This window comes from Aristolochia californica, unplaced genomic scaffold (genome assembly GCF_029961685.1).
Source record: "Aristolochia californica isolate CCGP_79_NKW_82.1479 unplaced genomic scaffold, dmAriCali1.0.hap1 SCAF_10, whole genome shotgun sequence".
Lineage (NCBI taxonomy): Eukaryota > Viridiplantae > Streptophyta > Magnoliopsida > Piperales > Aristolochiaceae > Aristolochia > Aristolochia californica.
The window spans coordinates 8,264,400-8,280,411 of record NW_027181771.1 but is presented as its reverse complement, the minus strand read 5'-3'; the positions used below and the strand labels follow the sequence as shown (position 1 = coordinate 8,280,411).

Genomic DNA, 16,012 nt, shown 5'->3' with positions numbered 1-16,012 from the left:
CCATGGAATACTCTAATGCAAGTATTTATTCCAAATAATATGCTGACCAAGGAATAATCTATCAATACTTCAAAATAATAATCCAACCATAGAAAAAATATCGAGTCGTGTCGAGTCAATTAGTAGACCAATATATTCGAGTCATGGAAGAAATATGTATAAAACTTGGACACGTATATATGAGTTGACTCACTGAGTTGACCCGGATCAGGTTGACTCGGTCCGAGTTAGTCTGACTGTTATGGTCCCTAGCCATGGATCTAGTAACTCGGCGAGTTGAATATGAATCCAGCACTGTTTGAGGGTTTCTTATCACGTTTTTGTGAAAAGAACTCTCTTATACTTCTCCTTTCACGTTAGGATTGAAAAGGATTTTCCTTTTCTCAATTATAGATGCAACAAGCAAGTTAAAGGACTATTTAAGCACTCAGATATGAAACCCCTCTTTTATGATTCAAGACAAGAGGGTTTTACTTACTGTAATGACTCAAGAACAACCCCTTTCCCTTTACTGAATTTATTCCCCTTGAAAAGGAGTTTCCTTTTCTTAATTATGAATGAACCCAGCTAGTCAAGGAAGCTCCTTGAGGCCCCAACGTGGAACCCCCTTTCTTATGGCTCACGTCAAGGTAGGGTTTCCAATTTTATGCAGCACTGGTTCCTTACGTAAAAGAGAAACATAAATCTAATCTTAATGCTTGGAATAAGATTAGCAAATACCTCTTGACATCAACACCAATCCAGCAACCAGAATTCGTCCTCCTTCCTGGTGAGCTCACGCCAACCCTTCTCCAAATACCTCTTGACGTCAACACCAATTCAGCAACCAGAATTTTTGTGAAAGAGATGACCTCTCTTGTAGCTCGAAAGAGAAAGGTAATTCCTCTTCCTTTTCTTTCCAAGATCTCCTCAAAGACTCCCCAATGGATGCAGCAAACCCCCAAGAGAGTTCACACCAAGAACCCTAGAATAGAGAGCCTAGAAGGAAGCTAAATTACCCTAGTTTATGCTAATTCCGAACTTGCTTTATTTCTCCATCCTTACCCCTTAAATAAGGTAATTAATATCAACATAGGTTAGGGTTATAAAACCCAATTCTACCCCTACCTTTAAGTCTTATTACAAATCAATAAAATTCGAAATTAAAAGCAACATAAATAATAAAAGTAAAGTAGATGACTCAGTGTTATTGAGTCCATAACACTGACCCGCTAGATGAGAGGACAGAATGAGTATGGTGGGTCATGGTTTGCTGGGAACTCAGCCGTCCAGTTTGGTCCGGAACAGGCACAGTCTGGATTTTAATAAGTTTGCTAAGTTTGGAAACGTGTAATTTTTCAACAATAACTTCTTCTTTCTTGTTACCCTGGCTCCGAAAAACTAGTCATTGTCTTGATCATGGGGCCGAACAGAGAGACGAAAACCCAGATACGTCTCTGGAGACCAGAGATGGCAACCCAGACGATTTCTGATGATAAAGGATCCGTTAGAATAACTATGAAGAACAGCAGATAGCTCGGCAGTAATTCAGTCGTTGTCTTCAACGGCGCCAAATCTTCTTCTTCTTCTTTGGCACCGACGAAAAACACAGTCTTCTCCTTCGACGACGACGCCAAATAGTGTTGAATCATAACCAAAAAATTTAATAGTAAGTTTTCTTCTTCTTCTTCGGCGACGGCGTCGAACTCCGAACAGCTTGGCAAATGAACTTATTTTTCTCCCCCTCATCGAAAGACTCTAAAACTCGGTATGTTGGTTCGCTGGTTAGAATCAGCACCTATCTTCTCGATGGAAATAGAGTTCTTGGCAGAGTACTCATATGTAACAGAAACCAGACTCACAAAGTCATCGTATCCGAGCGGTTCAGAACAGAGGTAGTCGTTGGAATAGCCAGCTCTCTATTTTCCTTGCCAACAACGCTGAACAGAGCGGCTCCAATCGGTCTCTACCGCCTCTACAGTCTGATAATTCATCAGAAGAGAAAGAGTTGCATCACATCGGCTCTCTGGTTTCGAAACCTTTCATGGCTAATTACATCCAAAAACCAGCTTGATCTCTCAGATAGTGATGTAGAGAGTCTATGTATGAGACTTGAATTTGTGCAACTAAACACATTGTGTGATAAGATGGAAAGTAAGGATGACAATGACTGGGCTCAATTATTGAAAGATGCAATAAGATAAGAAAAAATAAAACGACTAATGGGTGTTAGGATGGGAAAAAAACTAAATACAAACCTAAACTACTAGAGGTAATAGATCATGGAAAGGATCTCAACTCACAGTACCTGCTCTAATACCATGTTGAATTTATGGAAAAGAGAAATACTTCATTGACTTCATTAACTTATTATAATCAAAGTACGTGAAGCTCAATTTATAATAGAGGAAGGTAGTAAAATCTAATTACAATAAAACTATATTTGTCCCAGTTACACCAAACTCTAACACTTAAAGATAAGTCCTAGCATAATTAAATAATTCAATATAGATAAAAGACAAACATAATTCAAACTAGAACTCTTCTAGGACATGACCATAAGATAAAGATGCTTTTGTGAGTCCTTGATCTTCCAACTTATGTGATAAGGATGCCACCTCGTAGTAATAACGGTGAGTCTACTTCTTATGGGCTTGAACCCATCTTATGGGCCTTCCTTGGTCATGTGGCCCATCTTTATAATACTCTTAGATATGTGGACCTTCCTTGGTCATGTGGGCTGGAGCCCATCTTCCAACAATCCGTAAACTAGTGGACAAGTGGAAGTGTCTGTTGGAAGATGTGCTCCAGCCCATACGACCAAGGAAGGCCCACATATCTAAGAGTGTTGGATGATGGGCCCAAGTCCATAAGATTTAGGACCCACCATGATTACCACGAACTGGCATCCTTATCACATAAGTTGGAAGATCAAAAAGGACTCACAAAGATAACCACAAGCTGGTTGGAAGATCAAGAAGGATACACAAAGGCATCTTTATCTTATGGTCACGTCCTAGAAGAGTTCTAGTTTGAGTTAGTTTGTCTTTTATCTATATTGAGTTATTTAATTATGTTAGGACTTATCTTTATGTGTTAGAGTTTGGGTGTGATTGGGACAAAGGTAGTTTTATTGTAATTGGACTCTACTACTTTTCTCTATTATAAATAGAGGTTCATGTACACTTATTATAATAAGTCAATGAAGTATTTCTCTTTTCCATAATTTCAACATGGTATCAGACCAGGTTATGTGAGTTGACTTGGTCAACCCACAGAGATAATGAGATCATTTTCTCTAATACCTAAACCCTAAGTTTAGGTTTGTAGTTATTTTTTTGAGTCCCTCCACCCATAGATTGGTTTGTGTTTTTCACCTCTATACTGAGATTTTCATATTGAAAATTATATATTGACGAAAAGATATTTGAGTCTACTTTCCAAGGAAAAATGATTTTTTTTCAATCGGAGTTATATAAAAAGAGAAATCTATATTTGAATGAGAAAATGTCAGATTGCAAAAGAGGTTCAAGCAACAGCAGAAAACTTCAAAAAACATTCACTTTGCTATGCCTTGCGGAGATCTCAATCTTGTGATGTTGCCTTTTGATCGGAAATCTTGGATGATGTTTTCAGGTGCCTATTAGAGATGGGATGACAATATGTTGCAAAAATGACCTTGACAAGGTCAGCAGTCGAAGTAATCTTTAACATTGGTCGTTAGTCCTATTACTTAGTTCTACTTGGGTGGCACAATGGAGAATGTGATTTGATGAAAGGTTTTGTGCTCGTTGAGCAATTTAACTAGTTTCAGTACTTGCCTTTGCAAATATGATTCTGAGATCTTATGTTTTGTGTTGGTTTTGTTTAGTTGTTCTGTGATCTAACATCAAGTAGGCATATAAAGTATGAAATGACTTCCCCTTCATGCAACTCCATTGTTGAGTGCATGGCGCTCAGTGCATCTCCATCCAAATAAGGTGACAGGATGGTTAGTTGTTGTAATGGAGAACAAATGTCGAAGTATATTTTGGGAATTCGGATAAATTTGAGAGAGTGCGGTGCTAAAACTAATGTTCTACAGAGTTTCGGATGAAGTAAGTCAAACTTGACATTTTCCTATTCACAAATAGTCACCAATTTAGCATAGGCCAAAAAATGGCAATCAGAATGGGAGAGCTTCTTTCAATTGTACTTCTTCTTTTTTACATATTTTTATATGTGGAAACAATGAAAGGGTCTACCCTGCTTTTCTGTGTACATCATCCAGGAAGGCATATTAAATGAATTCTATGACTACTGCTCGAAAGGTAGCACCTCAGATGCTTTGTGAATTGTGGTATGATATGGGAAAAGAGGAATAAGCAACTGATGTCCAAATTGGGGTGTCATATAAGAGAGAAACTTGTTAGTGAAAAAAGTATAAGAGAGTGCTTCTCATAATCTTTGTTTATATTTGTCGTTGAAGTTTTTGTAATTATTTAGGACCATTATATTAATACAAAATCAATCTTCTTAACATGCATTGGGTGGAGGCTAACTACAATTGAGATATTGGCTAAGGAAATTCTAGTAGATCTATCAGATTAAACAAAGCTCGAATCAAGTTTGTGCGTGGAGATCGAATAAGATGATTAAATCAAAGATTGAATCTTACATCACTTAAAACTTTATAAATTTTTGTTGTTGTTGTACTTACGATTGCACCATTTCATGGACCGAACCTCTTTGTACATCGATATTTTTTGGCATATCTAGTGGGACCACTTTGCCTCTCATCTCTATTTTAATTTTACATTAAATTACTTATTATTGTAGTAACCATTTTGTTTTGGTTAATTATTTGTTTAGGCATATGTTTTTATAAAAAGTTACTCATTCTCTTGTTTACATCACATTTTTTATTTTGAGGCATTAATACTGGAAATTATTTTCTAGTGCAATTGAACTCGTCCACACTAACACCATCTTTTACTTTGAACTTAAATTAGATCATTCACTTAAATTTGAACTTGAACTTGAACCAAAGGTGCACTTGGTGTTAGTGAGGACAACTTCATATGCACCAAAAAACAGTTTTAGTGTTAGTACCCCCAACATAAGAAAATTATAAAAAATAAGAGAATCCCTAAACCGTAACAGTATACTTAAACATAATCCTTAAACCCCAAATTAGGTAAAACATGCATTATTACTACACAAATAAGTAATTTAATGTATAATTAAAATATATTAATTTACTAATTAATTGAATTGGATATTACATTATTTAATGATTACATTTTATTGTACATTAATACAGTAATTACATGAGCCAATGAAATACGTACATGATTAATTATAAAAAAAAATTATAAATAACAAAAATGAATGTAATAAGTTCAGTTATTAATTTATTAATAATATATGATATACTTTAACCTAAAAAGGAATGATTAAACAGGAAAATTTTATCTAATCATAACTTTAACACATTATATATTTGTACGCATTATTAATTAATAATATGTTTCCATTAAATTTAAAACCATTGATTTTATTAAATAAAAAATAGGTTAATTAAACAAAATAATTTATCAAATACTTGATTTAACAATATCTTAATTACCACTATTAAATCACTAATATAATACAATAATTACAAAATAAATATAATGAATAAATAAAGAATTATTTTATTAATAACAGAAGATGACCTTTTTACGTGGTATTAATTAATAATATATTTTCACAAAATTTAAAATAATTAATTGATCAAATGCATATTGTAACTATATTTTATTTACCAGACTTAGATTTCTATTTAATATATTAATAAATTTTAATAAAAATAATATATAAATAAATATACAACTTCATTAATAACCTAAGAAAGATTATTCTAATAAAAAGTTCGTGCCTTTAATATTAAAATCATCAAATTACAAGTACATAATAACAACTCATGTTCAAAAGTAATAAGATACAATCATCATTTATCATTCCACATGCATGTCACCATGTCATCTCAAAATTTTGCGGCTCTTGTGGATTCTAATGCATGCTGCCTCTGAAAGCTTGTTGATTGGGTATCCTCTTTCACAAGACCATCGATGTTTGTATCATCCGTTACACGTCTATCGCAATGGCATAAATAGTATCTTCCTATGACGACAATAATACATGTTAATCCAACAAAAGTTGCAACCCTTTATTCGTTTGTCATAATAGTCATGGAAATTTGCAAATTTAATCTTCCTAAAAGTCATAAACAAAAATAAACATCAATCTTCAATCATAACTTATTCATCTATACTTAAAAATCATATTCATAGTCATAAAAATCTTTAATTGACCACATCCATACTCATCCACCATATTCATCCACATAATATATTAACACAACAATCATATAAAATAAAAATATTAACCATACTGATAAGTCTTGCAACGTCATAATTTAAACATCGTCATTAATACATAACAATTTTCCCAAAGAAGATAGTGTACTTAAAATGCATTACAAATATTTTCTTGCACAATATTTAAGCCACCGGACCCGCTCTTCCATTGTCATCATCGTAAACATGGCCTTCTTACTTGGCATATACAACCATTCAAGAGCGCAATACTTCATGTCGTCTGACAGGTCTGGGATTTCCCTGAGGGCATTGACACAATCTTTTTCAACATCGCCATCGTTAGGCTTCATAACATTATTCAATGCCTGAGCAATATGGTTAACTGTATCGATGAATTTACTATTATCATTAATGGGCAATTCATTTCTCTTTCTACGACAACTTGAAGATGACGCGTTACTTCTTCGAGATTGCTCAACTGTCGACTCATTTCGCTAATGAATTGCAATGGAGTTTCCCTAACTACATCGACATCCTCGGGCTCGTCCATCGGAACAGGATCTGACTCATGGAGGAGTTCATCGTCCAGATCTACATCAGTTATACTAGTTGTCCCCATGACTATTGAGTTTCCTACTACTAAAGCCGATTTGTCGTAAAGGGGGCAGTCTTGTTGTCTATACGTTTCAGCATCTCTATGCTCCTACAGGATAAAACATCATTTAGACTACTTGGAAAAGAGTTTGGAAAACATACAAAATATTTTATAGTACATCATGATTTACTGACCTTTATGTAGTCTTGCCATGTGGTTGCATCCCAACCGAACCCACTAGTGTTGAGACAACTCGTTATCGTTTGGTATGTTTTCTTCCATGATCTTGTTCGATTCTTGAGCTGCTCAATATTTTTTTTATTGACTTCATCTTCATTGAACTTATTGACATAGTCCATATATACCTCATGCTTCCAAACCCCATTGGGCAACTTGTTCCCTATATTGACCTGCTTGACCAAGAGATCAAACATTTTGTTGTCTTCTTTGAAGGGTCAAATGTCATATGATCGATCAGTTAGTTGTCTTCTTACAGTCATTTATAATCTAAATCCGAGATGGTCCTCATGAAAAAAACTTTATCAGATAACCATTACCTGTCACGGAAACAAAAACCACAAAAAAGAAAATACCATGTGGTGGATATTTATAACACCTGAATCTCCTCACCACATGGCAAAATCATTCCATATCACTTCAAAAATTTTCAAACAAATTCCAAAATATTCTAAAATTAATCAAACTATTTCCAATGCAGATGTACTAAACAATGCAAAAATACACACATATCAAGTCCAAGTTCACCGAACACCCCCAGTAGAGCCCCATATAACTTCCCAGTCACTACGAATTGTACCTCGTCAATGATGGGGGTCAGGTTTTGTTGGATAATGGATGCCGATATAGGTGACTCAACCTTGTTTGAACTGGACTACACACCCCAAACTCTAAACTGTAGCCCTAGACCCTAAAAAACTACCCTAAACCCTCAACCCTGATTCCAGAACCTAAACCCTAAACCATAAATCTTAAAACCCCTAAAATCCTCAAACACTAAACTCTATCACCCCAAAACCAAGAACCCTAATTTTGTTTTAAAACCTTAAACCCTAAACCCTTATATACCAAGCACTAAACCCTAAATACACTAATCCCTAACCCTAATCCCAAAATTAAACCCTATAAAGACAAAATTTAACCATAAATACCATAAACCCTAACCCTAACTCCCCAAATTACACACAAAAATTAAAATTAAATCAAATACATCACTAAATTAATCGTAAAAATAGGGTTTAGGTTTACCTTCTGAAATTTGGGGAAAACCAAAGCCGAATGGGGAAATTGAAGCCAAATCGAAGTAGAATAGAAGAAATTGATGCCGAAATATCGAGTATTGAAGAAAATTGAATGAAATCGGGAGGTAATTTGGGGGAAAAGAGAGTAGTGACAGGGAGAAGGGAGTGGGAGGCCAAGAGGGAAAAGAGAGGGAAAAGAGAGGGAGGCCAAGAGGGATAAGAGAGAGGGAGAAGCAAGAGGGAGGCTGAGAGGGAGAGCAAGTGCGAGGGAAAGAGAGGGAGGTCGAGAGGACGTTCGCAGCGAGAGGGAGAAGGGAAAGGGAGGCCGAGAGTGAGAAGGGAGAAGCGAGAGGGAGCAGGGAGAACAAAGATGGCTGCAGAGAGACGGAGGAAAAAATTCGAGGTGGAAGAAGTGATGATAGAAGGAGGAGACCGAGAGACGGTGGGTGCGGAGAGAGACCCAAAAAAACAAAACAAAAATCAACAAGGGTTCAAAGCACGACACTCGCTTCATCTTGATGATTTGCAATATACTGTGAAAACCAGATTCCCAAAATTAAACCATGGAGATGCTTTTTGGATTCATCTTATTTATCTACATAACTTGAATGCTGGTGTTCCATTGACGACGTCCGAAGATGAATTGAGTAATGCAGTTGAAGTTCATCTCCTACATCAAGTTGACTAACCCCCCTTAGGGGGGGAGTTAGTCAACATGACTCAGGACATGATCTTCATGCACATTACTCAGTTCATGTCCTGAAGTCGTTAGGGAGCGCCAAACTTCATGTCATGTACATGATCATCCATGACTCAAGAGATCATGTCCCAAGAGTAAACAATGGAAAGTGCTTTCTGCCCGATTTTGAAAATCATGTACATGAAATGAGTGTAGGGCTCTCTCTGCCGCACACCCTCTCGCTCATTTCTGGCATTTTGTTCCCACACCCCTCTCTTGTTCCCGCAACCCCTCTGTCTTCTCCCTAAACCCCGAGCTCTCTGCTCCCTTTCTCGTCTCTACCGTCCCTCTTCGGTCTCCCTCTCTACGACCTCTCCTTCTCGACCTCTGTTGTAGAGTACGGGAAACCGAGAGGCTCTGCGACGGAGATCAAGAGGGAGAGGAGAGGGAGGGAGGAAGGCCTCCGTGGCAGAGCACGGGAGGTTGAGCATCTGTTGCAAAGCTTCTCGGCCTCTCTCTCTTCTCCCTCTCGGCGTACCATTGGAGCGCCGCCTCTGTCGGCGTTGCCCACTGGCCTGTCGCTGTCGACGTTGCCCGTTGGCTCACCGCTGAGGAAGACGACGATGGTTTAATTTTTCCTAAGTTTGGAAAAATTAAACTATCGTCATAAAAATCATTAATTATAATTTTTATTTATAAAATAATTAATTTTATTTATTTAATATATTTATTTTATAATTACTATATTAAAATAGTGATTTAATAGTCATAATTAAAATATTGTTAAAATAAATATTTGATAAATTATTTTGGCATAATTATCCGGTTGCTATAGTTAATTAAACCAATGGTTTTAAATTTTGTGATAATATATTATTAATTAATAATACATAAAATATATTATGTACAAATATATAGTGTGTTAAAGTTATGATTAGATCATTTTTTCTCTTAAATTTTTTATTTTTAGGTTAAAGTATATCATATGTTATTAATAAATTAATAACTCAACGTATTACTTTCATTTTTTGTTATTTATAACGTTATTTATTTATTATTTATAATTAATCATGTGCATATTTCAGTGACTCATATAATTACCATATTAATGCATAATAAAATATATAATTCAATTAATACATATATTAATATATTTAATTATACATTAAATAACTTATTCGTGTAGTAATAATGGTTATTTTACCTAATTTAGGGTTTAAGGATTATATTGTAATTAAATATACTGTAAGGGTTTAAGGATTCTCTTATTTTTTATATTTTTCTCATGTTGGGGTATTAATACTGAAAACTGTTTTTTAGTGCATATGAAGTCATCAATATTAATACCAAGTGCGAAGATGATCTTCATGTTAGACATGAACTTTAACTTCAACCCGGATTCAGTCCGAAGATGAAGATCATGAATCAAATAAATTTAAATGAGTTCGTTTTGTTGACTAAACGGATTTTGGGCGGCCCGATATATATCCGAGCTTGCCACGGGTTTTCTAATTCCAAAAGCTCACGCTAGCGGAACTTGTTTCCTATAAAAATAAAGCTGACATAAAAAACTCCAGAAATCCTACATCGAATTCAAAGTCTCGGAAATTTCTTCGGTCTGTCCGATCTGTTCTCCGTCGGGTCGATGGGAAGCGAAAACGAGCCTGCGAAACTTCTTCTCCCCTATCTTCAGAGAGCTGATGAGTTGCAGAAACACGAACTTCTTGTTGCTTATTACTGTATGTAATTCAGTCCCTCCTAACCAAATTTTCTTATAATAGTACCCTCTCCCATCCGTTGTCTTTACTTTGAAATTCTCTATTTGTTTCCACTTTTTTCTATTTTGAAATTTTTAGGTAGGTTGTACGCCATGGAGCGAGGACTGAAGATTCCTTCCAAGGAACGGACGAAGACCACGAACGCGATCCTCGTCTCGCTCATAAATCAACTCGAAAAGGTTTTTCGGATGTTTATATTTGGTTTCTGTCTATGTGGTATTTTGTCCTACTGCACGATTTGGTTGGAGCCAAATTATAGTGCTGATGGCTAAAGCCGATATGATTGCTTTTGGAAAATTAAACATGTTCATTCTATCCTTTGCCGTGATTATCAACTCTTTAGTTACCTTTTTTTTCTCTGCCTCTGGAAAGGCGGATAATTTTTTAAAGAAAAATCAAATAATACAAGACTCAAGCGCCTGAGAGGGTGAGAGGCGAAAGGATAGACCAAAAACAAAGGGGCGGATGATAGGCCCTAACCAACAATTAATTAGAAAGGAAGTTATTCATGGTAAGGTGTTGATGATTAGCACGTTCCTAGGCTAAGGAGTCAAGCATCAATGGCAGACCCAAAATATTTTGGGAGGGGCAGAGTATAGTGGAAGAGAGGGGAGAGAGGAAGGGGGTCGGAGGGTGGCAAACATGAAGGGGAAAAGCAATACTGATTTCTTCTATTTCAAGGGGGAAATTGCCCTCCCTTGCAGCCTCACCGCTATGAAGCATGGTTGAGCTGACAATTTTAGCTGATTACCAATTCTACTTTTCTCCTATTTTGCATATAAATGGATGTGGAATATACTAATGGAATGCGTTATCCATTTACCCCCATATTTTTTATTAAATGTAATGGTAATGGAAAAAAGTTATTTTGGTTCATATCTGATTACAGCTCTCAAGCACATGAGTGCAGGAAATAGTACGCAAGGCTGAAGTATGCATAATGCCTAATCTTGAAAAACATAATTGGATCCCAAATGTGAGTGTTGGAAGTTATAATTTAATACTTATGTAGTTTTGCTTATTTTCTAGGAAAGTTATTTTTTGTAAAAAGTAGTTTCCTAGGGTTTAAGGGGAGTAAGGACATAGATGTAATTTTGAACATTGTTTAAGTTTTAAATAGAGAGATGGGTCTCTAACCCTAGTTTTCCCTACACTTTTCTCATACAAATTCTACATGGTATCAAAATAGGTTGTCTAGGGTCTATGGGTTGACCTAATCAACTCGCAAAGATTATGTCATTGTTCAATTTGGTTTTTGTCTTCATATTATTGTTTAAGTTTTAAATAGGGGAGATGGGTCTCCAACCCTAATTTCCCCTACACTTTTCTCATACAAATTCTACATGGTATCAAAATAGGTTGTCTAAGGTCTATGAGTTGACCTAATCAACTCGCAAAGATTATGTCATTGTTCAATTTAGCTACTTCTTTCGTAGAATAATTTATGGTTTTTTCCAAAATCTGTTAATTTATTCTATTCATCTTCTATTAATTTTGTAATGTTCTTGTGTTGGTTCTAGATGCGTTCATTGCAACGACCTTGATCACTTCCTCGATACTTCAAATTCTTGAATCCTCAACTTTTTTTTACTATCTTCGTAGCTGTCACTCTATTTTTTTTTTTTTTTTTTTTTTTTTGAGTGAAGCATAATTTTCTTACAACGGAGGCAAATACAAAGGCCTTGCCAAGATCTACTCCCTTTATAATAAGGGATTGCAGGGAGGCACCTTGCTTGGCTAGAGGGTCAACAAAAGAATTTGTGGACCTCGATATGTGGGACCAATTACAAGGGAACATGCAATATCAACAATTTGATGATAGACATTCCAGTGCCTCCACAGGGGATCAGCTAGGGTTGAGCATCAGCCGATGACCACGTCAAGGTGATCAAGAAACGCAGGTCAAAAAGCTTAGTGGAGGTGGAATCAGCAATCTCCTACGGTTCTGAGAAAGTGATGAGAGGGGAGCAACAGGGCGCGGGGGGGGGGGGGGGGGGGGAGGGAGAGTGTCTAGCTGGCACAGACATATAGGCAACAACCTTCCAATTAATTCGAAGGGGAGTGTCCCTGAAGCTGCTGAATTCTGCCCTCGTGTGAAGCCAGGCAGAAATGTGGCCAATAATGATGCTAGAAAGCTCCTCAGCGCTTCTGAATTTGCAACAAAAGCGTTTGCTATTTCTCTCCTTCCATTTTCCCTAGGGAGTATGAGCAGTGCAGGCCGAGAGGACGATTCCAAGCAAGTTCCAAGGAGGTCACTGGAGAGGCAGAATTGGAGACTGACTTGGCCAAGCATGTCAGTCCAGACTTCCCATGAGTAGGGAAAATGAAGGAGGAGATATGGGACTGTTTCTTCAACAATATTGCATAGGGGACAAAGAGCACAGGGAGCTTTGCCTCTCCTCCTTAGGTTGTTTGCAGTGAGGATTCTATTTAGGGCAGTCCAAACAAAGAACTGAACTTTCAGAGGTCTAGAAAGGCGCCAGGCGATGGCAGCATCATGGGTAGAGGATCTAGTGGCACCAGTGATAAGGTGGTAAGCTGATGAGACCGAGAGCTTCCTGCTGTTGTCAACTCTCTAGGCAATCCTATTCTGACAGTGTACGAAGCCAGGAGGTTGGAGGTCCGAAGGAAGGTTGGAAACCAGCTGAGTCTCCACGACATTGAGGCCTCGTTGGAAGTTAAAATTTCAGCAAGCGCTGGATCTCCAAACTTCAGCCACCGTAATGGATTGCATTGCAGATTCTCATCCTGGCATCATAGCAATCGGCGAGAGGTCCGTTCCCCATTCCCCAATCCTTCCAAAACCGCAATCTGCTCCCATTTCCAGCATAGAACCGAATTCCCTTTGCAAATGTAGGAAGGAGGGGGTAGAGGGATTGCCAAAGGGGGGAAAGGTTCTGTCCAGAAATCCACCATGGCTCTAGCCAGCCAAGTTTGGTAGCGACCATGGGCTTCCAAATGCATCCTGATGAGGAGTTGAATTTCCACATCCATTTGAGGAGAAGGGCGTGGTTCATGTCATGAGTTAACCTAATCCTTAGCCCTCCAAAGAATTTTCGCTTACAGACATCCTTCCAGTCAACAAGATGATATTTGAAGTTACCATTCGGTTCTCTCCATAAGAAACGTCGCCTAAGAACTTCAATCCAGTGGTAGATAGCAGTGGGGCAAGGCATGAATGAGAAGAAGTTGTTTGGAATCCCTGCCACACAAGAGTCGTGGAGAATTAAACAACCAGTCTTAGAGAGAAGCCGACCCCTCCAGGTAGCAAGGTGCCACTCAAACTTCTCAATTACAAGAGTCCAAAGCTGTTTGTGAGGTCTGAAATCAAATAAAGGTAGGCCCAAGCATGTGGCAGGAAGTGAAGCCAGTGCACAACCCAGGTAGGAAGCCATAGTGTCGAGTTCTTCTCTATCAATGTGGTACCAAACAAAGTTGTCTTCTACCAATTATTTTCTGACCAAATGATGGTTCAAAAAGCCCAACAACGCTTTGATTTTCTTGACTTGATCAAAGGTGCCCTCTCTGAAGATCAGCGTGTTGTCCGCAAACTGTAATAAGGACATATCAAACTCCATCTGGGGGGAAACAGGTTGGAGCCACCCAAAATTCTTTGCTGAATAGAATAGGGATGACATATATTCAACAACTATGTTGAAGAGAAGAGGCAAGAGTAGATCTCCTTGTTTGATTCCATGAGTGCTGCCAAAGTAGCCACAGACTGTGCCTTTCAAGAGGATGGAGTAGGAAGCAGGCAAGACGCAACTTCTAATCCAAAATCTCCATTGATCTCCAAAGACCATTTGTTCGAGTAGGTTGTCAAGGAGGCACCGATTGACCTTGGCTTTTCCAAGGTCAATTTTGAGGGCCAATACTGGCTTCTTCATTTTTTAAAGTGGTCAAGGAGCTCATGGTCAGCCATGGTAGAATCACGTATGGCTCTTCCTTTGATGAAGACACTCCGTCCATGTGGATTACCCGGGGGAGAGCAATCTTGAGTTGATGGGCAAGTAGCCGAATGGTGGCCTTGTAGGGGTTGGATATAAGGCTAATGGGCTAGAAGTCGCGGGGATGCTCCATCGTCTACTTCTTGGGGACTAAGGCAATGAAAGAGGGCCCAATGCTCTAGTAGGTGATGCCATGGTCATAGAAAGAGCGAAACATAGCGAAGACATCCTCCTTGACGATATGCCAACAACGTTAGTAAAATTCTCCATTGAATCATTTGGACCCGGGGTACTGTCATTAGACATACCCAAAATAGCCAATTCAATCTCTTTGCTAGTGAAGGGGAGCTCAAGTCAGTAGTCAACAACAAGTGAAATTTTGGCTAAGTGAATGCGCTATAGCAAGGGCTGTGTATAATCTTGCAAAAAAACTAATTAGTACGTCACTAATTGAGGACCTATCCTAGACTACATCATTGAGGCACAATGAAGTAATCCGGTTGATCCTCCTTGCAGAAGTCACCACCATGTGGAAAAATTTTTCCAACACCCTCGGTAAGCCATTTGAAGCGGGCATGTTGCTTCCAGTGAATTCTTTCTTTGTGGGAGAGGGGCTTGAACTTTTGCTGCATCAAGATTTGGTTGTGAAAGTCCGAGGGGGATAAAGCACCACTTTTCCCCAGCTTCATCAAGAGAGGCTATCTCAGCTAAGAGAGACCTCTTTTCAGCAGTGTTAGATGTGCGGATTGTAGTAGCTCAGGTGTGGAGGTGAAGCATTAAGGCTTTGCGCCATTGAGGGAGATACCATCCAAATCCCGTATTGGTGGCCTCTGGGACATATATATGAGCCATGATCACCCTATCCCGGCATTGGGTGATTTTACATTCCTTGGTGCCATTGTACTGAAAGGTTGAGATGCAAAAAACGATTTTCTTGGTCCAAAGCTCTTTTTTGCAACTTCCCCTTGGAGCAGAGGTGATTTTCTCGAAATGTTGGGTGAAGGCTGAGTAGGCATCATTGGGGATGGAGATAAAGGAACGCCTCTCTTTGTTCTATACAGTCAACCGGATCAGGCCATTAGTGTGATTAGAAGTCTTGTGAATGGAGAAAGAGGTGCTCCTATATCTGAAGAGAGTTTGTCGAGGAGAGCTGGTGTTGAATCCTTTGATGTCTTATTTCTAACCACCTTCCATCCAATATCATCATCATTCTGGTGACAGGAGGTCAAGTTGCCATTCCCCTCTTCCCCTCTATTGTTGGTGCTAACACCAGCCAACTCCTGCTCCTCTGCATCAGCAAGTGTTTCAAAGATCTCAGAGATCTTCTCCTTCCCTTTGTCTAGGCGTCTAGCTTCATTATCTCTGGTTCTCTCCTAGCCGTTGTCGCAGTTTTCTCCCCTTCGCTCATGTCATCTCTCTCCATCACTTCTCGTC

The 16,012-nt window shown here is 38.2% G+C and overlaps 1 protein-coding gene across 1 annotated transcript in view; it reads left to right on the top strand.

Moving 5' to 3' along the window:
* The first annotated feature begins 10,408 nt into the window (after positions 1-10,408).
* LOC137934770 (protein HOMOLOG OF MAMMALIAN LYST-INTERACTING PROTEIN 5) overlaps positions 10,409-16,012 on the top strand; it is a 30,157-nt gene continuing 24,553 nt past the window's right edge. The window contains exons 1-2 of the mRNA XM_068779299.1: positions 10,409-10,592; positions 10,710-10,810. Of these exons, the coding sequence (XP_068635400.1) occupies positions 10,499-10,592; positions 10,710-10,810 (195 nt within the window). The 5' untranslated portion in view covers positions 10,409-10,498. The remainder of the gene's footprint in view (positions 10,593-10,709; positions 10,811-16,012) is intronic.